This window comes from Lutjanus erythropterus, chromosome 11, assembly GCF_056507025.1.
Source record: "Lutjanus erythropterus isolate fLutEry1 chromosome 11, fLutEry1.hap2, whole genome shotgun sequence".
Classification (NCBI taxonomy): Eukaryota; Metazoa; Chordata; class Actinopteri; order Lutjaniformes; family Lutjanidae; genus Lutjanus; species Lutjanus erythropterus.
Genome location: NC_139327.1, coordinates 18,153,776 through 18,181,223, shown reverse-complemented (window position 1 = coordinate 18,181,223; position 27,448 = coordinate 18,153,776). Strand labels below are relative to the sequence as shown.

Here is a 27,448-nt window from a genome sequence, read left to right as displayed (position 1 = left end):
AGAAGCACAGCTCCAAATATAGAAAGTTTGTGGCGGCCCATGTTTTAATTGTGTCGGGTGCCACAAATAAATGACTGTGTTGGAGATACTGACATTCAAGCTACATTTCTTGTTCTTGATTTTGGAATCCTGCTCACAGGTATAGACAGAGTTGTCTTGGCTTTTAACTGCAAGCTAGCTAACCAGCTATTTTATGCTATCCGCATTGTAAGCAACGGCTGTTTCATCTTTGCACACAACTATACAACAATGACAACACCGTGTAAAAGCTTTACAATTCCCACAGTTTTTTGTCCTCAGCATAGATGCACAATAAGGCCTGGACATCAACATTATTAGTCCATGCTTTCTTTTCGTATGCTTTCTTCTGTAACTCCATGTTGATATGTCAAAGCACAATAAACAAAATGAAAAAAATGAAAAAAGCACTGAAGCTGTATTTAAAAAATAGTGGCTGAAATAAAATGCTAATCAGAAATGTTAAGTTCTGCAAGCCCCATCCCCAAAGTTCCTATACTTTTGGAAGGTACTACACCCTGAGCAGTGCCTTTTAGCGTGGTAAAATAATATCCCCAGAACTTAAGTTAGACCCAGGTCTATGTGGTGGACCTGTAAAGGTTCCTAGTCCCTGGGGAAAGTTCCTGCAGTGAAAACACAGCATAGATTCAGGCTTATTGTGTGTCAAGGCTCCATGACCAGCATGTCTTCCCTATTGTCTTGACAACTTCCTGATGCTTTTTTCCTCTCAGGTGTTACGATAGCCATGTTGTCAGCGACTCCCTGTAGATTTAGCATGTCAATATTGTGACATTCCTTTGTACACAACAGAGTTTTGTTTACTGGATTTTGTTCTTAGTGACACGCCTAACCTCCAACCTAAGAGAACCTGTTTGCGCTGTTGTCTGAACTCACCCAGCAGGGTAGAAACTGCCAACAGAGTCAACCCCACCACCACCAGTATAATTCACAAGCAAGATCTTGCACATACAACAGGAAAATAGTCTTAAATCAACTGGATCAAATTGTAACTTTTATTTGTATTGTTAACCAATCTGTCAGGGTAGGAGTGGCCTGTTCTGAGAAAGGGTAAATCTCAATATTAAAGAGAGCTGCAGTTCTTTCTCTTCACTGTTGCCCACAATTTGTTGCATATCTACTCAGATAAGACATGAAAATTCATCTACTTGAACAGCAGCAGTATGGGCTGCTATCTTTTAAATAATTTCCTGCAGTGTTTATAGAGGAGGTTGTTAATTGAAAGGCTCACACTGCAGTTTTGTGTGACATTCTCTTGACAATGAAACCAAAATCTTATAATTCTCATCACATCACAAGCAGATGAGAACAAAAAAACTATATTTATTAAAAGACATCAAGATTATGTTGGTGGTCATTTATATTGGAACATTTTTTCCTATCTTCAAGACTTTTTCACATAATAAGTATTGGCAAATATTTTGTAGTCTAGTTTATATGAATAAAACATTAGAATCAGCCTAATTACACATGAATGGTTAATGTTATTCAAGGGATGAAAAACTGTTAGATTAGATGAGAAATTGTGTCTCTCTTACAGAGAGAAAATTGAAATACACTGACTTTATTAAGTTCACTGTTTACACAAACCTGCTCTTAATTCAGTAGGAAATGAAGGAATTTAGGTTAAAGTAGATATATAATATATTAACTGCACTTAATCATAAAATGACCATAACATGTCATCAGAGATTAAGGAATCATGCTAACTTAAAATGCTGTTTTTTCCAACAAGAATACTACAGCCAGCATGATCTCCTTTAAAATTTCTATTCCAGTCTGTAACGTGTATTTTGTCTTTGTTTTTTTTGCTCATTTCATGTTAATTAGACTTAAAATGAATGCCAAATGTTTGCCAAATTGGTTCGCGCCTGTTTGTGAGTCATAAGAAATCATTAATAATCTTTTAGATGGAGTAGATGTTTATAATGTTAAACTGAGCAATATGTTAATGCCGTCTGGCAGGAAGTAAGGCAGGAAGTCACTGAACTCAACTCCAGAGTGTTTACTTTTGGAGCAGTGGGCTTATGTTTTCAGGATAGTGGACTTAGTTTTACACTGACAGACAGCTCACAGAGTTATAAACAGCTGATCAACAGGGAAGGACTTGTTGTTGCTCATCATTGCCAGTGTATTATGTTGTGCTTGCCTTGTGCTCATGTAGGTCCAGTGTCTCTGCCTGAGCTTTGAGTCTGGGTAAGATTGGATGGGGGAAACAACTTGCTTTAACCATAGATTGTACATTAAATAGGGCTTTAACCTTTTTTAATATACTGTCTATGGCTCCAACTCACTATTTGGAGTGCTGTACTCCTTTTTGAATGCAATGGTCTCACACATTGCTCCTTTAAATTACTCTGACATGTTATCTGACATGTGTATATAAGCTTAAAAATACAGAGGGAGAGGACTGTAATTAAAATGCCCATGAGGTTATAACTGTGCTGTTGTATAAGATTGGTTTATACAGTCTTTTACAATCTACAATCAAGGATCTTTTTCAAGTTTTGAAGAAGAAGGGAAACCAAAGAGGTCTTGTGTAATAATGCTGCATATCTGATTCAATTCTAGTTTCTTATCAACGTATCAACACATTTTTCCACTAATCCAATTCCTTCATTTAAACCAGTTCTTTTGGGAAGTTAACAAAGCGTGGGGTGTAACCCAGCAGATTTTGTCTTGCGCAGGAGATGGTTACATAAAATTGTAAAGGCCACTGTGGAGGCACATGTGTCGTTTGTCAGAGGCAACGAGCGCTGTCGTGTAAGAGCCGAGGAGTGGTCTTTGTTTGCTAATGTAGGTCTCCACTAAGGGGTCGGCCTGGATGGCCCGCTTTCTGGGACGGTTGTGCTGCACATCACATGATGGGCTTGGCCTCAGGGTGAGGCAGTGAAGGAGTTTAAGATAGTAGTGGAAAGTGGGTAGATGGGAGATGAGAGGATGAGTGATGGGAACGTTTACTCTTGCCTGTTTCTCTTAGAATCAACTCCTGGTTACCGTTTTCACAGCTGAACAGACCCACTGCACCTCAGACTCCACCTCACTTCCAAATAACCTCCATTCAAATAGCAAGAGAAAACATAATTCACATATTGATTTTATCACAATGTCAGGAGTTAAATCTAAATAATGTCTAAGTCTTTGGTGCAAAGTATTAGATATATTATCAAAGAACTGAAAATACACTTGATTTTAGGAGAATCTTTCAGACCTGCAGCAAATGTCTTACTGTAACAGGACTTTTCATATTACACTGCTAAAATAAGCCAGCACACTGAAAATACAATACTTTAACTTTAACTAGAAGTCTTCTGTAAGTGTTAGATCTGTCTGAATGCAGCCATCAAGACTTGATATTTTGTCACATTCATGTTACCCCAGTTCTTCTGCTTCAGAACACAGCCACAGAGAAAAGAAATTCACCTCACCCTCTGCAACTGCGCATCACTGCCCTAATCATTCTTCTGTTCAAAAATAAAGCCAGACTTTTATTGAGTCACATATAACAATTCATGTGAATGTAATGCTGAAAGAATAAAGAGTAAATTCCAATAAAACATATTCTCCCTGATACTGCTTATTTTGTATTTTGTTGGCTTTGTTTTTGCTTTCTTTTTCACTTCTTTCTCTGTTTTGAACTGTATTACTGCATATGTGTTTCAACAATGAATCTGTGTTTTGGGATTTTTTTTTGTCATTCAATACTGAGACTGGCTTCCCTCTCACAGTAAACAGGACCGCATTTGTTGGTTTCTCCTTCTGTGAGGCTTGACAGTTTTCAGCAGTTAACAATTACATTGAAAATACCAATACTGAATATAAAATGTGGTTTAATCAAATTTACAATCATGTTGTTTTGTATTGAATTTATTCTAGTATAATTATGTTATGAATTATGCATGGATGGTATTATTTACATAACATTTTTTAAAAATCTCATGCACCCTCAGCAGTGCTCTAAAATACTGGATAAGACAATAAACTTAACTTTGATAATTAATTGTCGTTTATCTAGCAAAAAAAAAAAACACTAATCCCAGCTCACACATATGAATTTTAGCTGCTGTTGTCTGTATTATATCATTATAGATGTAATATCTTTGGCAAAAGAAGCAACCTGAAAACATCACACTGGGCTGTGGGAAATTTGATGGCTAATTTTTTAAAAATATTTTTTAAATTATTTTATTGTTATAGAATAAGTAGACTCACAAGTCTCTAAATCTCTAAATTAAGCAGTGTAGATTTGTTAATTACTTACCACTATTCTAGCAACTATCTTACATTAAGGAATCCCCAGATGACTATAGACTATAGAATAAGCATTTCACTGTTTAATATATGTTCTCTGCTGCCAAACAGCATCTAACAAAGTTGGCTGCCATAGCATTTAAATATCAACCAAAAGAAACTTCATTTGGCAGTTTAGTCCCTGATCTTTTTGTATGTTGTACACTTTAAAGGGTTAGAATTCAAGGTTATTATGTTTTGTGCATCCAGAGATTTTGAAACCTTTGTCTATCTCTGATCTATACCCAGACTTTTTAACAATGAACCTCTCTCTCTGTTTCTCTCTCTCTCACAGGACATTGTGAGTGCTACTAAAGATGTCTGATAGTGTCGATATTGAAGAGAAACCACCAGCCCCCCCCTTGAGAATGAACAGTAGTTCCCGAGACTCTTCATCGTTGAATCACGCCTCTAAACCGCTTCCAATGGCTCCTGAAGAGAAAAACAAGAAAGTCCGCCTGCGCTCCATCTTCCCCGGGGGAGACAAGAGTGAGTGTCCTTCTCCTCATATCACCCTCTTGCTCAGTGTCGCACAGATTCACATTATTTACTGGTTTCCTGTGTATAAAGATACTAGAAATCAGCCTGTAATCAGTTTTTGTTTCGTCTCCTGCAGCAAACAAGAAGAAGGAGAAGGAACGTCCTGAGATATCCCTACCCTCAGACTTTGAACACACTATTCATGTCGGCTTTGATGCTGTAACAGGAGAATTCACGGTGAGTATCTCTTTCACCTGACAATCAGGAATATAAACAGGGACTGATGTGCTTCTAAATTCTCTCCCCATCTGAAGCAGAGTCCCAGGCATATCTTTCCAAAATCACAGTCCCCCAAGGCGATAGAGTCAACTAATGATATATTTTCCTCCACATAAAGTTGGAAACACAAGTGACCTGAATGACAATCAGTCTATCTCCTCCGTCAGGGGAAACCTGCATTGGAAAAATGGTAAATTTCATTTTAGCTGCAGTCTCAGTTTGCAGTAAATGTTTTATTCTAAAACAAGCCTAGGTAAATAATACTGTACCATAACACAGTATTCCCTTTCTTTTTTATCTCTTGAAAAGGATAATTCAGATTACCTGAAATAGCATTGAATGACATACTTATTGGTAGTCAGTGTATTAACTACAGAAGATGTTGGTCAGCAGGCCAGTAGTTTGTAGAAGCAGAGAGTAGTGGGATGGAAGCTAAGCACCATACTGCTGTGAACAGGCTCAGCAACAAAAGGTAATTTAGCCACTTAACACTCTGTAGGGAGCGGCGTGGTGGTGCAGTGGTTAGCACTGTCACCTCACAGCCAGCAGGTTCTGAGTGCCGATCCCTCAGGCAGCTGAGGGGCTCGGTAGTGGAGTTTGCATGTTCTCCTTGTGTCTGTGTGGGTTCTCTCTGGGTACTCCAGCTTCCTCCCACAGTCCACAGACATGCAGCATAATAGGTTAATTGATAACTCTAAATTGCCTATAGGTGTGAATTTAAACGTGAGTGATTATTTGTTTTTATTTGTCAGCCCTGCGATGAATTGGTGACTTGTCCAGGTTGTACCCCGCCTGTTGCCCCATTACCATCAGGATAAGTGGTTGTGGACAATGGATGGATGGAAAACTTCATAGCCAGAATCAGTCATCTTACCTTGCAGAACAAACACACTGTTTGTTTGTTTGTGTTATTATGTGTGTTTGGTGTTAGGGTTCACCAAAGTCACACAGTAACACAAACAAACGAAACTCGAGGCAGCAATAGGCTGATATGATTTTTTTAAATCAATCTTTTTTAAGTGGCTAAAATATGTCTTACTGCTGACCCTGTTCACAGTAGTACATTGTTTAGCTTTCGTGCCGGTGCTCTTCTTTGCCTCTGTTAACTGTGGACGTGCTGACCTACATCTACTGTAACTAATACACTGACTATCATGAGTACTTCATACAACTCCACATGAAATAATCTGAACTACTCCTTTCATGTACTTTGTACTGAATGTGATCCAGTTTTTTCTGTTATTCATAGAAGTGTTCTTTGTTTTCCTACAACAATTAGGTAAGCACATATAATATATTGGGAAGAAATAGAACAATGTCCACAGTATATTGTTTGATGCAATGGAGTGAGTGGTTCAATACACTAGCCCCAAAACAAAGATTATAAAGCTTTTAATGAGCAGTTTTTGATCCTACAGAGATGTTTTCAGCTCATTTTTCAGGCCTTGTCAGTGGTCATGGTTCATTCTGTTGTATTACATATACTGCATGTATCGAGGCAGTGCACTTTAAATTTATTGTGTAATCATCTTTGTTTTGTTTTTTTGCTTTTATTTTTCAAATAAAATAATGTATAAGGAAACGAAAACTTATCATCAGTCCCCTTTAAAAACTTTATATTCAGGAATACTGTATGTATTTTGGTCTATTTGACTTCCAAATGAACAGCACTCAGTCCATGATATCGGTAACAAACAGTTCCTTGTTCGTTTGATAAACTGTGCGCCTGTGACACACAGGGCCACATTAAGGCAGTTTTCAACCACAACACTTTGATTTGACTTCTTTCATGGCTCTCTGGGAGGGTACAGTATATTACTGTTGACTTACCCCTTGATCCCCCTCCAAGTATCATCTTTTTTTTCTGAGCCCAGCAGAACAGTTGACTATTCTCTCAACAGACAGCTTTAAGTGTAAAAATATCCACAAGTTTACAAAGATGGCATGAATGAAACCCATTGTTGAATTACATTCAGCCCACATAAAAGGCTTAATGGCCACCAACGGGCATTAAAAACAGGCTAAGAAAAGTGTGGAAATAGTAGTCTGACGTTTTAGGAAATAAATATATTCACTTTCTTCCTGAAAGTTAGGTGATTATTATCGGTTTAATATTTAGGTACAGCCAGCAGCCAGTTAGCTTAGCCAAGCGGAAAGACAGCAAGCACAGTTAACCAGTTAGCTTGCCTCTGTCTAAAGGTTAAAAAATATACCTACCAGCACCCCTAAAGCTCACTGATTCTTGTTTGTTTAACCCATACTGAAACTGAAATTTGAAAACAACAAGTAATGGTTAGGCAGCTGTGCCCCACTGCAAGTCTCCATGCTAAGCTCAAGAATAAAGCTAATATGGGAAATTCCCAAAATCGATCCAAACAATCCCTTGAAGATTTAGTTCCTCAAGCAACTTCAACCAGTGTTGCCAGATTGGTTTGATGTTTTCCAGCCCAATAACTGCACAAAATCCAATTTTCCCAAAATATTTTCTATAATAAATAATACAATTGAATTCATAAACAATATTAACGGTATTGTGGTAAATCACAAGTGTGCTAGAATGCAGACAGGAGGCTACATCGTACAATGTTACTATGAAACAATTTTCTATTTCTGCCCTCTGCCTTAAAAAATAAAGGGAAAAAAGGACAGCTTAAATAACAAAAATAACAGGTTTAATCTAACTTAGTAAACTGCAGCACATGCATGAAGAGGGAGAGGGAGAGTGAGAGAGGAGAAGATGAAAGAGAAAGATGTACACACAATCTGATGCTACTGTAATGTTGCAAGCATAGAGATTTATGTTACAATCAAAATACAGATTTGCAAAAGCACTACAGGTCATCTGTGTTAAGGTATGGTGCAGGTGGGTAAATGATGATAACTCATTTCTCTTCTCAGCAGAATGAATAAAAAATTATGTCATATCAAAGTTGTGCAGACTGTAATTTTTCATGTAATTTTTATTTTTATACTTTTAATTTGTGCATATTTGCATGTATTTAAAAATGAGGGGCTGCACAGTCCAAAGACATGCAGCATAATAGATTAATTGGTGACTCTAAATTGCCTATGAGTGTGAATGGTTGTTTTTTGTTTTTTTCAACAGTTTCTTGCTGTAATTGAAGGCTAATAACAACCCACACTCTTTAACCCACTACTTCCTCAAGCTAAAATTTTACATTTCACTTCAGAACTTAAAAAAAACATTTTACCTCCGCCTGTTTGCGCAGGGTATCCCAGAGCAGTGGGCACGGCTCCTACAGACCTCGAACATCACCAAGCTGGAGCAGAAGAAGAACCCTCAGGCCGTCTTGGACGTCTTAAAGTTCTACGACTCCAAAGAGACCGTCAACAACCAGAAGTACATGAGCTTCACTTCAGGAGGTAAGCAACAAAACACAACAGTGATAAAAAATAACATCCACCAATATTTAAAGCTACTACAAGGAGTTTTTAAACTGGTTATGAAACGGTTTCAGTTTATTACTGATGCCTCTATATGATCTACATGAATTAACAAGACCACCTGCAGGAAGATCGGCTATTTCTATACAGTTTTTCTTAATGCCTGCCACCGTGTCAGATTCTCATGTGAAACAAGCCTCTTTTTACATTTTTTATTAAGATAATTTGATTTTCGAAGTTTATATTTTGTGGTTTTAGCTGGGGAAGCACCACTGCTTTTGTCCACAGGGGCATCTAAAATCAACAAAATATGGAAGTTCCTTGTAGTAGCTTCAAAAATTTTCAGATTTATTCTTATGTCTGATACAAAAGATTTTCAGTAACCTCGATAAAAATGATTCTTTTCTGTTTCAGACAAGTCGGCACATGGGTACATAGCAGCAAACACTCTGGTGAGTTCTTTTATATCTAATATTACTTTGACAAGTGTTGGTTATCAGCCTAAACAATATTTTTGATGACTATTTGTTAATAGAAAACACCATAAAATGATAATCTGTCCAGATACATGCCAACTAATAATAACTAACCACTATTTAATGCTCAATTTTAAATTGAATAAGAATGTTGTTAATTAAATAAGGCCCTTTTATTGGAGGTTGCTCCTCTGTCTGATTTATTAGGAATTATATTGCTGTACTGCATATTTTGACCTCCCCATGACTGTCTGCTTATTATAGTAAAACATTTCAAATTACAAATCAACCCCATCTCTGGTTCTTAGCCATACACTATTTCATTGCTTTGGAAGTAATATATGGAGGGAAGTACGGTGCTTCATGATTTATATGCATGTTAACAGTGTAATAATCTAACAGGTAAGTTGCAGCATTATGGGACTTTATTTCATTGTCTTGGACCTCTCAGACTACACTGCAGTAAATCTTTACTGTCACTAACTCCGTCTGGAAATTTCTGGGATAGACTGGGTTACTCTCTAGCACGTTCATCGCCTCTAATGGGCAAAATGTGTGTGCTCCCCTCTAGAGGCTTACTGCCCTCACTATGCAGCATAATTCCCTGAATTTTGCATACACGCCAATCAGTTTGCAGTTCCTGCACAGAGACGGTGACCACTGCGAGAGCTACTGCTGCTCATTGTTTATGTTTCCAATCGACTTAACCAGATTTTGAAATACCCATAGACAAGCTTTACTGGAGGCTCAACTGCATCTAGAAGGACTCCCGCTGTGCTGACCTCATTCCTGGCTTTGACCAGAGTAATCTATGCTTTGAATGCCTCGGCCTGTACACGCTCAGCCGGGTGAAGAAGTGGAATCCAAGTCTGTTCAGTGTGATTCGCTGCCTCAGGCTAACTACAGTGGTATCACTTAATGCAGGGCTATTGCTTAGAAAGAGCTCTTTGCCAGTGAAGGGCGAGTGGGTGTGGCAGTGTGACTAAAAGGTTGTGCAGGTCCAGTGAAGGTATTTGAGGGCATCTCAGCCTTGGACTGTCACAGTGGTCCTCAGTCTGCAGAGGTGACTCAGCTATTGGCTACGGTACCACAGATTTCATTCTAGGATGGGCCGCAGGCAAGCAGAACTACAGGAGAGGTGCCAATGCTTTGTCTGTAAAGCAAACTCATTTTTTTCAGAGAGAAACTGTAACCCATCCTGTGCTACCTGATGCTCTCTGTAAGATTATTTTGAACATCAATTTCTGCTAGCCTGCAATGCAGGTAAATATTTGAGAGCTGAAGGGCTGCTTTCCACGAGCAACTTGGTTTATCATGTTATAATTTGTTACAGTCTATGTCTAAAGCATACAAAGCACAGGCACTCATTGATAAATAGTTTCCTTGTTTATTGAGAGCAAAAAAAACAGGTAGGGTCTAAGCCATCATCAGTATGATGTAACAGCAGAAATGGCAGTTTGTAAACAGGTGAGATTCAAATGCAAATCAGCAGAGAGAATACATAATTACATGATAAGAAACAACTGTGAAGGAAGCACCTGTGAATGAACCAATCAGAAATGGCCTCTCTTAATAAAGGGGGAGTGACTACAAAAAAAATTGAAAAAACAACAAATATCATGAGCTGGAAGGTAATATAAACAGTATATACACATGAATGCCCAAGACTGGAACAATACCACAAAAAAAGAGCTGTAGACCATATTAATAAATCATTATGTCTGTCCTCAAATTAGGAATAATATTAAAAAAAATAAAATTAAAAAAAATGAGTCTGTTCTTCAAAATATACAAAATAGATTAATGGAAGTTCTGTGAAAAAGATGACTCATACTACCTAGTATGACACAGGATTTTCTGTGAAGGATGAAATAAATTTGGGGTTAATGACCCTATTAGCCCCACTGAATTTTCAAAAATGCATAGAGAAATAGAATAGAAACAATCTGTAACCTAAATATAAATATAACAAGGACAAATAAGTAGTTTAATCCTTACAAAAGTATAAATATATAGAAATACATAGAAAAATGTCAGTGAAAAATGTTAAATCTTAGGGACTGGCGTTTTGTGTGCTTTTGATTCTTGCTATGACTGTGCACCCAGTATACAGTATGTTGTACTGATCAAGATTTGGAGTTGTGCACACTGCTACTTTTTATCTACAGCCCATGTCTGCCCTGCTGTTGTCTTGTTTTGTCAGTAAGGATAGAAAGATAAAAGATTAAGTTCAAATTTCTCATCTGGACCTTAGCTTAGTCTACATTTATAACTGCAGATAATAGTGCTACATGTAGGGACATGGTATTGCATCCTAATCCAAGCTTTGGTCAGACCAAAAACTTGTAATTGAATTTAGGACCTCTAAACTTTACTTTCTGTCCCTGCTGTCTGTTCTAAATAAGGTTCACAGTGTCTGCCTCTACCAGACAGTAGACTCACCCAAGAAATATTTTTGGCAGGAAGCAAACACTTTGCTTTTATCAGAAACAGAAAAAAAGTCCAAGTAATTACTAATTCTTCTGAAGAACTGGCAGTGTTACAGGATCAATTTTGTTCAGTTCAATTTTTTGTTGTGTCTTTGATGCTGCTTTGAGTAATTGATAACTCTGTCTTATGTAACATGTTAGGAGTTTCCACTATGTAGTCATCAATTACTGTAAGTCTTATATTTGATCATTTCATATTAGTCCTACTACCAACCAGGAAGTCCAGGATATTTCATTTGAGTGTTTTTCCTGAGTTTCAAACCACATGACTCTCCGTTAACCAACACAGACAGCTGGACCACTGTTCATATAACATATATTCATGTTCACAGCATTTAACGTTAAGTTTGGAATTTTTCAACCTGGACCCTATTTTCCCATGTTTTGTGATTAATGGAGAACAGTTTTTGCAGTTGGTCAGGTTGCAGTGTAATCCTTATGGGTAATTGTGCACCTTCATAGTACGTCCAGTTAAAGTGCTTGGTTTTGCCACCGACAGGCTCATTGTTATTATATATACAGTAAGTGTCTGACAACATGTAAAGGGTGGCTACAGAGATAGACATTTTTTTTAAAGATATAAATAAGATAATAAGATAAAGATATATTTTGTTTAAACAGAAACAGCCTATTTAGCACTCTTACAAAAGCCACCAAACTCCATTTACAGAAACAGTAATTTTATTGTTGCAAAAACGCACTTCATTTTAACTTGATAAACGTAATAAAATGTATCTAAAACGTCTTGGCTCATCTTTCCACTGTTCTAACAATCATCAACTCTGGTTGTTTGAATGAAATAAACTCTTAATTCACTGTGTGAGGTGTGAAAATATTCTATTTCTCCCTACTGCTTCTCTGATCTTTGACCTCCCTCTCGCTCCTCTCCTGATATTTTCACGTCTAATGCAGTGAATTAAAGGTTTATTTCATTCAAACAACCAGGGTTGGTGATTGCTCAAGCAGTGGAAAGACCAGCCGAGACGTTTACAGTAAGGGTTTTTTTTTTTTGTCACTGTTGAGTTTGAAAGAAGTGTGTTTTATGATGGTAAAATTGCTGTTTCTGTAAATGGAGTTCAGTGGCTTTTGGCAAGAGTGATAAATCAGCTGTTTCTGGTTGAACATAAAGGACCTTACTCTTAAAGAAAATCCTTTCCTTAATGTTGTCAGACACTTTGAATCATAATCTGACAGTGTAAATGGCAAAACAAGCACTTTAAGCAGATATACATAGGTGCACAGTTGCTCACAAGGATTATGTCGCAGCCTGTTTCTCTGTCTGCCAGCTGCAGTGATCTCACTCAATACTGGACCAACAATTTTTGTTCCTATTAGTCACTTGGACACAAAAACATGTGGAAATAGAGTCCAGGTTGAAAAATATTGAAGTTTGCCTTTAATGTTCTGGACACAGTTATATTAGTAGTGGTCAAGCTCTCTGGGTTTATTGACCGAGGCTTTACCTTTCTTCAATTCAAGAAAAATTGTCACACTAGTTGTAATGTTAATTCATTAAATAGTTTTAGTTATAATTTGAATGGAAAATGTTCAGTAATATAAAATGAAACAGCATTTATCCATTCAGATGAATGAGAGCAGCCTCTTCATTTTCATCAGAGCGCTGTAGAGCCGGTCTGTGACCGTTCTCTTTTGTTAACAGTGAAACCATTTTCTTGTCTGTCTAACAGTTATGTTCACATATCCAACTCAACCACAAACACCACAAACCTTCAACTTTCCCCATGTGAATTCCTGCAGTAATAAGTAGCACAACTTTTTAGTTTTACCTTGCTGCTGAGGTGAATTACACAACATTGGCTTCAATTACTATGATTTTCTTCCAGCTAAGGTGGTGCAAGGTGACATTGAAAATTCAAGTTTTAACTTAGTGATGTAAGTTTTTTAACAAAATGTGTGCTTCACAATGTAACGCTAACAAATACAGTGGAAAAGAGAGCTAATCCCATGTGGGTGTGCTTATCTGTATACTAGGAAAGTACTGGAGAATAATTGAGTTGTAATCTCACAATTTTGGTCGTCTAATAGATTGCATCTTTAAAATGTTATGAGGTATTAGAACATTATGCGTGCATGAACAGATGTGGAAGTTACTGTCCATGTTGTAGCTTCCAAAAGAAAGCAGATCAAAATAAGATTTTATACAAGAAGGTGATCAGAACTCTTTATCTAAAGAGATATCATGAAGTTCAGAGGAAAATCTGTTCAAGGCTTGGGCAAGGACAGTCCTCGGGTGGCATGATTTGCCTCTGTCATGTCCTCTCCTCATGTTGGGTGTTTGGAGGACAATCTGTGGACCTAACGTCCATCCCTCAGTAGCGTACCCCTGCCCTCCCCCCCCTCCCCCTGAAGTCCACTTACTCTTAAGCACTGTGTGGGTTTGTTTTGAGTAAATCCTCCCATTCTCAACCTTCACATTCAGAACCGACTGCTGTCGTCTGGGCCTCCTGTCAGCCTTAGAACCTGCAGCGCATTATTTGACAAGGTAACTCCTCCATATTACTTTCCACATGATGTATCTCTGCATTGGCTTTGATGCTAAATTTGATCTCCTAATTTTGATTATGCCAACCGGCTAATGCAAACTGCGTACAGATATTTGAGTTTAGAGGCATCATCACTCTCTGTATTGAAATTTTCAGGGGGGGGTGTGATTGGATCTTTTAGTTTCTGATGTATTTATTAACTTCCACAAGAGCACCTCTTATCTTTTTTCACGGACCATTCGTCTCTGAAATGGCAGGGCAGGGGCGCATGCCACAGAGGGTTGTGATGACTGTCAAACTGCATGTATAAGCTCATATTCCTTACAATTTGATCCACATTGCCAATAATGTGCCTGTGCCATCACCATTGTAGACATTACCGCATGGCTCTGTAAGAAAAAAACACATGCCACCGCTTACAGTTAGCTAGACACTCATTTCTGCACTGCAGTCTTGGCCCAGCACCTCCTTGGAGCAGGTCAGCGGCCCAGCACGTCTGAATGAAGGACTGGGACTTTCCTTCAGCCAGACCCTCTCCCTTTAATCACTAGAACTAAGCTGCACTGCTTCATTTATGCATGACGGGACTGGAAATGGATGAAATGTTTCCATTCCATAAGAGGAAGATGATCCAAGGCTAGCAGAGCTTTGGATGGGGGCAATAAAGGCTGAGCATTAGGCATAATAAATATGCCTGAGGCTTATTAATCACACTTGTTAAAAGGTATCTTCCACATCAAGAGGATGTTTACAGTTCATCGCCATATTGCACATCACTGCAATGTGGCAGCATGTTCTTCTCCTATAGAACAGTTAATTACAGTTTGTTATTTAAAAACCGGCAGATAAACTGCACTGAATGGCACTTCCTCACTCTTTTTAACACTTTCTCTCAAGCTCTCACTGGACTCACATTACTTCCCTTCACTACTAACTAACAGAATTGCTCCTGAGAATTTATCCCCATTCATTTCCGTTTCCTTTTACACAAAATGTGAGATGTACTGTTACAGGGTAGAGTATCACAACAGATTAGAGTGTTGGTTCAGATTGTTTCAAGTGGTGTTGTATGAGGTACATATCCAAAGTCAATGTATGGCCTACAGTAGATCAGAACGGCCAAGGAAGCTGTACAGGGTCAGCAACAAAATTTATTTTAGACGATTAAAAAGGTCCAACAAAAAAAAAATCTGTCTCAGTTTAACTGTATTTTATATTTACAATATTTTCACCTCTTCACCTTACTATCAGACAGCCTTTTCTGACAGGAAACTGCAGTTATCAGCCAAATATTGTTCTCACTGGACTCCAAAGTCAAAAACACTTCTTACCTCACAGAACGCTAGAGGTATTGGTCTACCACTGCCTTGGTTGGTTAGTTTGTTTGTGTTATTGTGTGCATTTGGTGAATCCGAACTAACTAACCTACAAGTCCTGTGTTCTGTGAGGTAGAATGACTGTTTTAGCTATGAATCCTGGTAAGAGTGATATCTGGCAGATATAGCTGCAGTTTCAGTAGGCAGTGAAAATATTCTAAACATAGCATACACTTAAAATTATATTTTCAAGTGGACCTTGTTGTAAGTGGATAAAATATGTTGTTCTGCTAACCCTGTTCACAGCAGTACATTGTTTGTCTTCTGTGTTTGTACCCCTTTCTACTTCTCCAAACTGGGGGTGAGTTGGGCACCACCAATTGTAGGTAATACACTGACTATTGATAAGTACCTTGTACAACCCCATTTAAAATAATCTGAACTATCCCTTTAACTGTATTTTGTTTATGTTGATGACATGGTCATTTTTGTCACCATGAATAACATGTTTGATAACCTGAATCTCTTATATGGTTCAAATAATTTTAAATATAATTCACCATCACTTCAGCTTGTGTGTTAGAGAAAGTTCTTCAGAAGTCAAACTCTGCATATGACTGGTCTGTGGTTTGCAGGCTGTTCACTGTGGTAACAACTCATTGCAGAGAAAATAATTTGGTTTGAAGGGATAGTTCACCCTAAATTCAAAAATACATTTTTCGTCTTACCTGTTGTGCTATTTATCAATCTAGATAGTTTTGGTAAGTTGTTTTTTTTTATGGTAAAAAGAAAGTACAATATATGAAACTGCTCACAACAAGGTTTGTGGATTATCTTGTTTAATTGGGTCATTATTTCTGGAAAGGACGTTGTTGTTTTTCAAATTTATTTTTTAGCACTTTGAGCACTGCAGCCATTACAGCCAATGTCTCCAAAACTCTGCAACTCAAACCAAAACGATCTAGATGGATAAATAGATGGATAAATAGAACCCAGGGGAAAACTATGTATTTTTGATTTTGGGGAGACAGGTCTCTTTAATTTGGAACAATTTTAAGGATTTGTTTCACTCCATGCTGCTACATGGTGCATGCGTCCACACTCACTTGCATCTTTACCTTCCAGGCCGCCAAAACATCATCGTCAGAGCCCCCAATCGCTCCACCTGTGTCAGAAGAGGAGGATGAGGAAGAAGAGGAAGAGGAGGAGGAGGAGGAAGAAGAGGATGATGATGACGAACTGCCGCCGGTCATTGCACCTCGGCCCGAGCACACCAAATCTGTGAGTTGATACAGTGATTGGTGAAAATATTTCTGCCGTGATTGCAGTCCTCTCTGCGTGTCTTTGACCCTGTCCTCCCTGCAGATCTACACGCGCTCCGTCATGGACCCACCAAAGCCTCCCACCCCCGTGAAAGAAGTGTTGACTCCTCCAGAATCGCAAGTCCAGCCGGAGAACACATCCAACACAATGTACCGGCACACTGACCGCCAGAGGAAGAAGTCCAAAATGACAGACGAGGAGATTCTGGAGAGACTCAGTACGTGTGCTTAGAGCTGTGCATGCTTTTAAATGTTTCAGGACAGCGTTTTAGAAATACTAAGATTGAGTTGAACCAACAAGAATTAAGTCTTAAACCCTATTAAATCATGGTTTAACTGTAAATTATGTTGCACCAAACTAGCTTAAAATTAAGAAACATTTAATTCATATCTTTCTTTAAACCTCAGTTTAGTTTTACTCTTAACATAGACTACATTAAATTATGTTGCATCAAAAGTCTTAAACTCCAATTTAAAATGTGATCCAGTATTAACTGCAAGTTTAAGGAATACAGAGCAGCTGAACGTTTCCTTGATTTTGTCCTGTTTACCAGGTACTTACCAGGTCATGACAGCACTCAAATGTAGTTTTTATTTATTCTTCATTTTGAGTTTGGTGAGCAAGCATCTCCATGTTGATTAAACTCTATTTGATTTGGGTTAACATTACTAAAGTTGGATTTACTGAACTGAGATTAGTTTTTATTTGTACAACAGTGCTCTGCTTAATTCAAAATCTGTATTTACTCATTTTAAAACTAGTTTTGCTAAACTCAGATTAGAACTAAATTTAGATTAAATGTACCTTTTTTGGTATAACCCAGGGTCCTAAGGCATTTTTCAACAGGCACCAAAACAGAAAAAAAATTTTGATCATTTAATTTTTTTTCCCACAGTTTAGTTATTCATTCAGTTGTTCTGTTGTGCTTCTTATGAATTGTATATTTGTAAGTGATTATAAAAGCTTTCTCCAAACTCAAAACAGTTTTGGTGGGGAAATCCTAAATCTCTCTCTCTTTTTTTAATTTTTATTTTTGAATGTTTAATTTCCTAAAACATAATTAAATCTAAAGATCTGGAGTCTAATAAACATCATAATCATCCAAAATTGTGGAGTGCAATGTTCCCCTAAGGTTAAAATCCAGCCATTCCCAAAATCAACACTGAGGACATGACCTCGGTGTCGAATAATTCCCTGTGTGGTGATTCAGAAGAAGACAGGCTGGGTATTTGTTTTCCAGCGGCTGTTTTCCACATATTACTTCTACTGCATCAACTCTGTGTGTTTTAAAAAATTAGGCAAAAGGACAAGGTGTACTAATGTAATCAAACTGGATAAAGAAGTGCTTTTTCCCATTACTTGTGGCCTCCCAAATTACTAGCATGTGTCATAAATTATGAGACAGGATATGTCTGAACTAGAAAGTCAGAACCTTTCCTGTCTTTCTATTCCAATGACGTTTTTTTTTGTGTGTTTGTGTTTGCGTGAAGGCCGTCATGGCTGTGTGTGCCCACACAAGCTCAATCATTATATATCTGCTTTCTTTCTGACTCAGGGAGTATTGTGAGCGTGGGGGATCCCAAAAAGAAGTACACACGCTTCGAGAAAATAGGACAAGGGTGAGTCCATCTGTGATCATAAAGCAGTCGTCACAGTTATTGAAATAGAGCAATTTCAGCAGCAGTCAGTCTTGCCGGGAGAAATGGAGCTGTGGCGACCACTATAGTGAGGCAGAGGCAGTGGGAGGGTTGGGTTGAATGACTGGGAGAAAACTAAGTAGAGAGGAAATGAGAACTGTATCCTGAAATGGCCAGAGGCTAGATTAGCTCAGCCATCTCTCCCTGTTTTTAAAAGCTGCTGCTTTTCTGTCACTCTCTCTGTTCACATCTGCGAAGATAAAAACTGTGGTTGTTATCTGCTCATGCTCTCTATTTCCATATTTGATCAGGAAGCTCCTATCTTAAACAGCGGATAACAGTCTATTTACTCTCTGCTGGCCGGGTTATCTGTAACTTATTAGTAGTAGGAACTGTGCTTCATTATTCATAGTGTCTGACAGTACACAGGTGTAGTTGGCAGCAAGAGAATGAAAGAACGACCAGAGGCCTGAATTCACAGCTGAAGGTTTTTCTGTATCATGAGTTACACTTCCAAATAAGGACAGAATGGCTGCATACCATTCCTTTGACCAACTGTTGGAAAGCATAAATTTTCTGCGGATCCAGTGTTTGCTCATCACTGCTAAGGTAATTTAATGGCAGTGCAGTTTCTGTGTTCAAATCATCACATACTGTACAGTATGTCTGGTGCAATTTGTAAGAATTTTAGTTAAAAACATTATAAAATAACCAAAATTACCCACCATCCATCAGAGGTTTTCTTCAGCCCCGCCTGGCCTTGTTCACCGGGAGGCTGCTGAGCCTGGTTCGAGTGCTCACTCGCATGGCTCTGGTTTCAAGGCTCATTCCAGCACTAGTCCCCACCAGCATTTTCTGCTGGGTCGTCCTCCCAGCAGTCCAACTCCAGTGCTAGCAGTGTAAACACCAACACTTCCCCGGAGCTCATTGGAGCAGACTCAAGTTGGCTAATACGACTGCTAGTAAGCTGCATTACTGACTGCTCTGACTAGCTAATGGCAGCTACTATGACAGCTGCAGTTAACAGCAGTTAATGGTTACTCTAGTGATATGCTGACCCCTATTTGTTTGTATGAATTAGGTGGCAAATTCTTACATTTTATACCCTTAAATTCTCTGGCATCTGTAAAGTTTGAATTTAGGCCATTTAGCAATGTTAACATACTTACTTTTGATCACAAGAGCAAGTGACCTACATGCAGTAGCTGATTAGCTACCCAATAAGGATTTTCCTTCATCAATATATTAACACATTTTACTATGATGACACATACTTGTATAAAGTACATCATTCATAGTGGAAGTACTCGCTCAACCCTACTAATTATATCCTTATAATCCCAGCAGAGTTTGGTTTTCTTTTTAGATTACTATTTTATCTGTGGAGCCCAACAGTTATAACTTGAAAAAAACCTAACACTCAGCTGAATGGTGAATTTGTTGGAGTTTAGGAAAAATTAAATGTATTTTTCTTATGATTATCAGTGTCCAGGAATAAGTTTTAGACACTTACATGGTTCATTAATGTGATTTTTGATCTTGTGTTTCACCAGAGCGTCCGGCACTGTGTACACTGCCATCGACATAGCAACCGGCCAAGAGGTAAGTCAGAGTCTAATGTCAATGAAACAACGTTCACATGCTGCATATTATTTCTTTTCTCCATGCTAAGCCATCAGGCTTACTTTTGTTCTGAGCCACAGATTCCTTGTATGTTTTCTCAGGTGGCCATCAAGCAGATGAACTTGCAGCAGCAGCCCAAGAAAGAACTCATCATCAATGAGATCTTGGTGATGAGGGAAAACAAAAACTCCAACATAGTGAACTACCTGGACAGGTCAGTTTTCACACGCAGGGTCACAGTTCACGCAGCAATGAATGTGAACCTGAGGTCAAGGCCTGTTTATGGATGAAACAGTATTTCAAGAGTATCTTGCTTTGGAATGTTTATATAACCCGACATACCATGCTGCTGCTAGCTAGCAAACGAATGAATCTTAGCCACTAAAACTTGAGGACTGATTGATGTATACAGGTAGAGGTACAGATACTTATGTTAAAAAAAACTAAAAGTAGAAAGTACTGATTCAACTTATTAAGTCAAGTGAAAGTAAAAAAGTACAGGCTCTAAAATTTTCTCAAAGTATAAAAGTAAAAAGCAAACAAAAAGACATTTGTGCTGGCTGTTTCTGTGCAAAGTGAACTGAAACTCAGCTTTTCTCAGCAGCTGAGTCTCATTCTCATTCGTTCTTTTTCATCTTGTTATGTCTTTCACCTCATTTTTGTCTTTTTGTCATGCGTGATATGCATGGATGGATACACAACGGAACTGTCTTCCTTCCGGTCCGTTTAGGTTGAAAGTGGTCTTAATGTTGGAAAAGCAGCACAAAATTATGCAAAAGAGAAATGAATAATTCCCCTCAAATGCATAAAGGCTAAAGTAATGATTTTGCTTTGAAAATGTCAGTAATAGAAAGTACAGATAACTCTGAACATAAGAAAACACAAAAAGTTTTTTTTGTTTTTTTTTTAGGCATATATTGATAAATAGATGCACAATATGACCAGGGATGTAATCTAAAAGGGTTAAAAAGGCATTTTTCATTCCATCTCAACTTCTCTTGAGAGATTGTTAGATTCTGAAAAATTTCAAGGCTATCACATCGCAGCCCAAGGTGACGTCTTCACATTGTTTAAAGATATTCAATTTCCTGTTATGTAATAGGGAGACAAACAGTAAATCCTCATGTTTGAAAAGGCTGAAACCAGCAAATGTTTGACATTTTTGCTTCCTAAAGGACAATTTATTGCAAAGTTCTTGTTAATTTCTTTTCTAATCATTTAATCAGTTAAACAGATCATTTCAGCATTGGTAGTTTTATACATAATCTTTCCCTGAACATATTTACATGATATGGAAAACAAGGTCCATATAAAAACACTCATAACACTCTAAAAATGAACTCAGGCAGCAGTCTGAATTTATCTAATGTTAATTTGCCAATAGCAACAGATTTATGGTCTAAACTTGGACAAGGTCATTGCACGTTGTTACCATAATGACATTGAGGGATCGCCTGAGCCTCCTTTTCAGATCCTTTTTCTTCTTCTTCTCCTTCTTCTTCCTCCTTTTGCCTTTTAATGGTCATCAGAATTCATGTTGAGGTGCATCACTGCCACCTACTGTTGTACAACAGAAGAATTTAACTACATGACCACTCAGTTTCTTTAAACTTTTTAATGTCTGATCCACTCAGCTTTCAGATTTCACTACAGCAGTTTTTCTGCCAGTGTGTGTTGTACCTGACTCTGCATCATAAAGTACAAACCGTAAAGATTCTTCTCTGTGCTCCTTTTCTTGGACAGTTTTGTTCTCATTCTCTGTGTTTGTAGCAACCAGTATGCCTTCATTATTGATTTGTCAAGTCAAGTACTGAACTGAAAACCCCACATCACACTAAAACCATAAGAACTTCCTCTTTCTTGCTTTTTTAGTTACTTAGTAGGAGATGAGCTATGGGTGGTGATGGAGTACTTGGCTGGTGGCTCGTTGACAGATGTAGTGACTGAGACCTGCATGGACGAGGGCCAGATTGCTGCAGTCTGCAGAGAGGTAAGAAGCCAAGTTTAGACATCAGCAGTATCACCCACTACTCCTGTGGCTCCGATGATCTGACCCAAATGTTCAGGTGGACACATGCAGACATCTGGACAAACATTTTAACACCCAGCTAAGAAAACAACGACTGCCCAAATGTGTGTATGTTTAGTACAGGTTTCTCTTTTTTATTTCAAAGATTTTTTCTGTCTCCTCAGTGTCTTCAAGCCCTGGACTTCCTACACTCCAACCAGGTGATCCATAGAGATATAAAAAGTGACAACATCCTCTTGGGTATGGACGGATCTGTCAAGCTCAGTAAGTCTTCACTTTTTTATTCAAACATATAAATTTGTCATTGGTTTTTGTGTGGTAGAATTAAAGTAAAACACACCCTTTCTGAGAGAGAGAGAGTTTGAGAGATGGTAAATGAAAGACCATTTAATTAAATGGGTAAATGCAAAGTAAAAACTGTGTTTAACGTGCTAAAGCAGAATTTAAACAAAGAATGTAACACACCACTGCACCTCTCACCCTCTGTGTCCCTCTGCAGCCGACTTTGGCTTCTGTGCTCAGATCACTCCAGAACAGAACAAGCGCAGCACGATGGTGGGAACACCCTACTGGATGGCACCGGAGGTGGTGACTCGAAAGGCCTATGGCCCTAAAGTTGATATCTGGTCTCTGGGAATCATGGCGATAGAAATGGTTGAGGGAGAACCGCCCTACCTGAATGAAAATCCACTCAGGGTGAGACACAGACACAGGGTTCATGATGTTACAGATCGTACAGTATTCGAGTAGATTTTTGTGGTGCCCTCATCTGACAGTTTGTTTGACCTCATCCATCTCTGCAGGCGCTGTATCTGATAGCTACCAATGGGACTCCAGAGCTGCAGAACCCCGAGAGGCTGTCGTCTGTGTTCAGAGACTTCCTCAATCGCTGTTTGGAGATGGATGTGGACCGCAGAGGCTCCGCCAAGGAGCTGCTCCAGGTAGACCCCGAACTCAGTCCTCAATAAACATACATGCATGCATGTACTCACAATTTTGCAACATGTTATTTATTCTACATCTAAAGAATTATGTTATGCTATTGTGTTAATCAGTCAGAAGGAAATGCACAAATACTTCAGTTAGATGCTGGCTTGCAGTAAGATATCGAAACAGGTGAAAACTGCACACTCAAAGTTCTGATGCCATCTATTACTTTTTTTTTTTTTGAGCAAAAAAGTAGTAGATCTTGCCTTCAATAATATCTCCAGGATTTTCAGGACCATGTTGCAGAATACATAAAACCAAAAATACCTTGATGTTTAATAATGATATTGATGATTCATGCTTAATAATATAGATATAGGGTGCTTGTAAGGGCCCTTTCACACTATCATTTTGTTGACTTTTGGACTTTTCAGTTTGATTTGAACCAAAAGGACAGGTGTGAAACCACCGTCTGGATCAAACAACCAGAACCTGGGTCAGACCGAAGGCGGTGGTCGCGGTTCGGATCAAATTGAACTTGATTTGTTCATAGTACTTGGGAACAGATCACAAAACTCAACATTATGGATTGTTTCGCAGTTTTGAGTCACAGATCGGATTATGTTTTGGATCCGCCAAAGAAAATAAGTAAATAAAATAAATATGAACAAAAAAACAGCGGCAGTAAAACTGTATTTGACACTAAGATGGTTAAATTTAGTCTGTGGTTCACATGCATGCTAAACTGTGTGGGGTGATTCATATGGATCATGGACCAACTGTGTTCTGTTACACTACTAGTTTTTAGTGTGAAAACATTTTTTTCGATGGTTGAGGCTTTCAATCCAATTACAGGAATTTCTGGCAAGCTATCATGAGAACCAGAAAAAGGGGAAAAAAAAAAAGAGCCATGGTTGTGCATAAGGAGAGGAGGAGACCAAATGTTCAACTGACATTCTGTCTCTTGATTTCATAAAGAGTCAGATAGAAAATGCTCACAACAGTTGTGACACTTTTCTATTTTTTTTCAAGAGGATGAGAGAGAGATGAATTAAATTGATTTGACAACACACCGACACCAGATGCACGCCCCGCTACAAACCAATCGGTTGTAAGTAGTTCAGGGAGACGTACCTCACGTGGCTGATGGCGACAGGACGTAGATATGTCAAGTATAGTTTGTTAGTGCACTTGTATAATTGCAATGTGAAACCAAAACTAATCACATCAAAAGTATACAAGGTGTGAAAAGGCCCTCAATCTCCCAGCAGTCTCTCCTGCTCTTCATGTCCTGCAGGTGACACCAAATCATCACTAAATGTCAGCTATCTATAATTCTAAATCTGTATCCATATCTTTTCAGCTCCATATCTAAATTTTTTTCTCCTTCCTGTCCTCTGCAGCATTCCTTCCTCAAGCTGGCGAAGCCTCTATCCAGCCTGACGCCTCTGATTGTAGCTGCGAAGGAAGCCATAAAGAATAGCAGTCGCTAGGGTGTGTGCCCTCTGTCCCCACCTGAGGCTGGAGCCCTGCCTGTGATGTGTGCAGTCATGGGGGCAGGGGCTTGGGTGTATGGGTGGTGGGTGACGTGACAGCGACGGCACAAGGAGGGGGGGGGGTTTGTGTGACTTACAGTGACAACACAAGGACAAAAGACCCCCAGGCCTCATATGTAGGACGGACATCTGGCCTTGCAGCCTCTCGGCCCATGCTGCTGAACAGACCTTGCCTCCTCGTTTACTTCTCCAGCACTCTGTACATGTAGAGCAGTCCATCACAAGTGTGTGTGTGTGTGTGTGTGTGTGTGTGTGTGTGTGTGTGTGTATGGGTGGGTGTGCGTGTGTGTGTGTGCACAAACTGTGCACATCTCTTTGTGTCATATGTCTTGTTTGGCAGCAGTCGCTCCCCAAACTAAGAAAAACGGTGAAAGAATCAAAAAGAAGAAGAAACTGACAACACTAAAGAGCCTGTACGTGATTCCTTCCCCGCCCGGCTTTAGGCTTGGTTTCCTTTCCCCTACGCCTTCCATGGAGCACAATCAGGCCACACGTGCACCTGCAGTGACCAGCTGATGTGAGAGAGTGACTCTGGGACCCAACCTTTGCCTGCATGACTATATGGCTCTATGGAGAAACACCGCTGCTCCTCTGCAGATCGTCACATCTCGAGGTGGCATATTTATGTGTGTGTGTATCTGTGTGAGTGTGTGTAGGGGTGCAGCTACAGGGGAAACAGTCAGGAATAATTTCACATGACCTATGCCAGCTTTAAATCTATCTTTCATTAATCCACCTCATGTTGGTGAAGAGATACGGGTCTCGTATTTCGGTCTCTGTTGTAGACTCACTGGAGTTTAGATAAGCTGCAGTTCATTTGTTTATTTTCTATCTAAAACTGGCTACATGTATCAGCTTCAATCCTCTGAATATTCAATATTATATTTCTTAATATTGAAATACTGCTGGTGCACATTTTGCCTACATAAAACATTGAATTCACAGAACTGTAATGCAGCATCTATAATTAAAGTGACCCAACTGTAGATCACGCATACAGATTATTTTAAAGGTCCAGTGTGTAAGATTTACAATTATTTATCAGCAGAAATGGAATATAATACTCATAAGTATGTTTTCATTAGGGTGTGATCACCTGAAAATAAGAATAATTGTATTATTGTTACCTTAGAATGAGCCGTTTATACCTGCAGCGGGCATGAGTGCTCTTCCATGGAGCCCGCCACTTTGAACTGCCATGTTTCTACAGCAGGCTAAAATGGATAAACCAAACACTGGCTTCACTGCAGTCTTTAACTTTTTTTGTGGGTTTTGCGGCCACCGCAGGTTCTTACACATAAGAAAGACAAGGTGTTTGCAATCTGCAAGTTCACTGCTAGATGCCTCTAAATCCTACACACTGGTCCTTTATACATGTAACATTGGGAGGTGTTACATATTCAGTTGTTGGGGTTGTCATTTTTGTGATGCGAGAAACTTGATTCCGCTGACTTGTGGATGATCTGTCATACATTTAAATCAACATTTGGTATTGAACACTGTTCAGAAATTATTATAATAACTATAAAATGGTGCCAGCATGAATTAGTGCATACATAAACTGTAGCATTCACTGCATACAAGCACGTCAAACAGGATTATCCATAGATCTTCAGCATGTGTGGCTTTCTTTATCATCTTTATGTTGTAAATCAGAATTAGTTTTAAAATCCAGCATCTGTCAGGCCCATCTGACAATTAAGGAAGAAATATTGTAGAAGAAAAGACAATATTAAACAACATTAAATCAGAGGCTCAACAGAAATGTAAATCTTTTCATTTAAATATTTAAATTTGGTATTGGATTGTCCTTTTTGTGGTGCTGTTACACAGTGGAACTCTTTAGCCTTTCAAATGAGCTTCATTTCTGTGACACTGACAAACACAGGGTCATGTAATTATTTACCCACAGTGAGTTGGAGGTCTGGTGCTGCACAATGTGACAGCTTTCCCCATGGTGCCCCGAGCAACCTTGTGACCGTAAACCTTAAGTAGGAGAGATGCCCCTTGACAAAAAAAAAATGTACTGCAACATAAAACACAACATTCAATCAACAAATTGACCCTTCCTAAGTCCCACCCCTTTTTGCTCTGTGCTCCAATAACAGCTGAGCAAGCTTTGTACCCAGTGGAACCTCATGCTATGTTCTTGGCTTGTCTATGTTGAGAAGAAAACCAGAGGGACCTATAAAAATAAAGTCACATCTTAAGTTAGCTAATGTTAATCAAACACTAGCTAGCTAATCTACATGAAGTTAGCTAGCATTTTGTTAGATTAATTTAGCTAATTTAAGATGTGACTCTTTACACTTAAGTGTTAAATCTGACCAAGGTTCCACAGGTACCATGCTTGCTCAACTGTTATTGGAGCATAAAGCAAAAAGGGACGGAACTGAGGAAGGCATGGGGGGAGAAAAACATTTTCCTCAAGTAATTGATCAGTTATTTAATTAGTTATTTGTGGTGACTCAAGATGGAGACATCTAAATGTTTAAGTAAGAACATAAATGTAAAATGCAGATAGAAGAAGTAATAATTCCTCTTTTTTTCAGAAGCAGAGCTCATAACTAAATCTTCTGATATTACAGAAAACATTACATGACTGTGACTGTACATGTTCGGATTAAATGCCAACCAAAAACTTTGCCTACCCGTTCAGATGACTACACGACAACATTCATGTCTAATGACACCAACTGTCCTCCTCGTCCATCTGCCCCCTCCCTGTCCTCACCTTTGGTATTTCAGATGCTGCTCATTCATGCTTCAGTGTCCTTTTGTCTTTAATGGTGTCTTACGTGACTTTTTTTTTCTATACGTTTTGTAGTAAAGTTTTTGAAAGCGTGGCAGATTAGAGAGGGGGAATGTTATCGACTGAGTGAAGTACTGAGTGCCATTTCATGATTGTACCTTTGTCCTGATGAGCACTGAAACTGTATTAGGAGCTCATATTGTTTGCTGACATTCCTTCCATACCTGGTTAGTGTTTAAACTCATTCCTGTACAGCAGTTATCTACTTTGTGTCGGTGTTTTGGTAGCTTCGTCAGGCCTTTTTTCCCATGTAGCATCCCTCCGTC

General features: G+C 38.7%; 1 protein-coding gene across 2 annotated transcripts in view; it reads left to right on the top strand.

The window, feature by feature from the left end:
* Positions 1–26,047, top strand: part of LOC146318895 (serine/threonine-protein kinase PAK 3) — a 42,281-nt gene extending 16,234 nt beyond the window's left edge. The window contains exons 2-16 of one of the 2 annotated variants that reach the window (XM_084731103.1): positions 4,622–4,815; positions 4,943–5,043; positions 8,316–8,469; positions 8,905–8,942; positions 13,896–13,958; positions 16,401–16,556; positions 16,641–16,815; positions 18,154–18,217; positions 19,789–19,837; positions 19,960–20,072; positions 21,731–21,848; positions 22,052–22,151; positions 22,387–22,583; positions 22,691–22,828; positions 24,218–26,047. In XM_084731103.1, the coding sequence (XP_084587229.1) occupies positions 4,644–4,815; positions 4,943–5,043; positions 8,316–8,469; positions 8,905–8,942; positions 13,896–13,958; positions 16,401–16,556; positions 16,641–16,815; positions 18,154–18,217; positions 19,789–19,837; positions 19,960–20,072; positions 21,731–21,848; positions 22,052–22,151; positions 22,387–22,583; positions 22,691–22,828; positions 24,218–24,307 (1,728 nt within the window). In that variant the 5' untranslated portion in view covers positions 4,622–4,643 and the 3' untranslated portion in view covers positions 24,308–26,047. The remainder of the gene's footprint in view (positions 1–4,621; positions 4,816–4,942; positions 5,044–8,315; positions 8,470–8,904; positions 8,943–13,895; positions 13,959–16,400; positions 16,557–16,640; positions 16,816–18,153; positions 18,218–19,788; positions 19,838–19,959; positions 20,073–21,730; positions 21,849–22,051; positions 22,152–22,386; positions 22,584–22,690; positions 22,829–24,217) is intronic. The other variant, XM_084731104.1, reaches the window with a different exon arrangement.
* Positions 26,048–27,448: the final 1,401 nt, after the last annotated feature.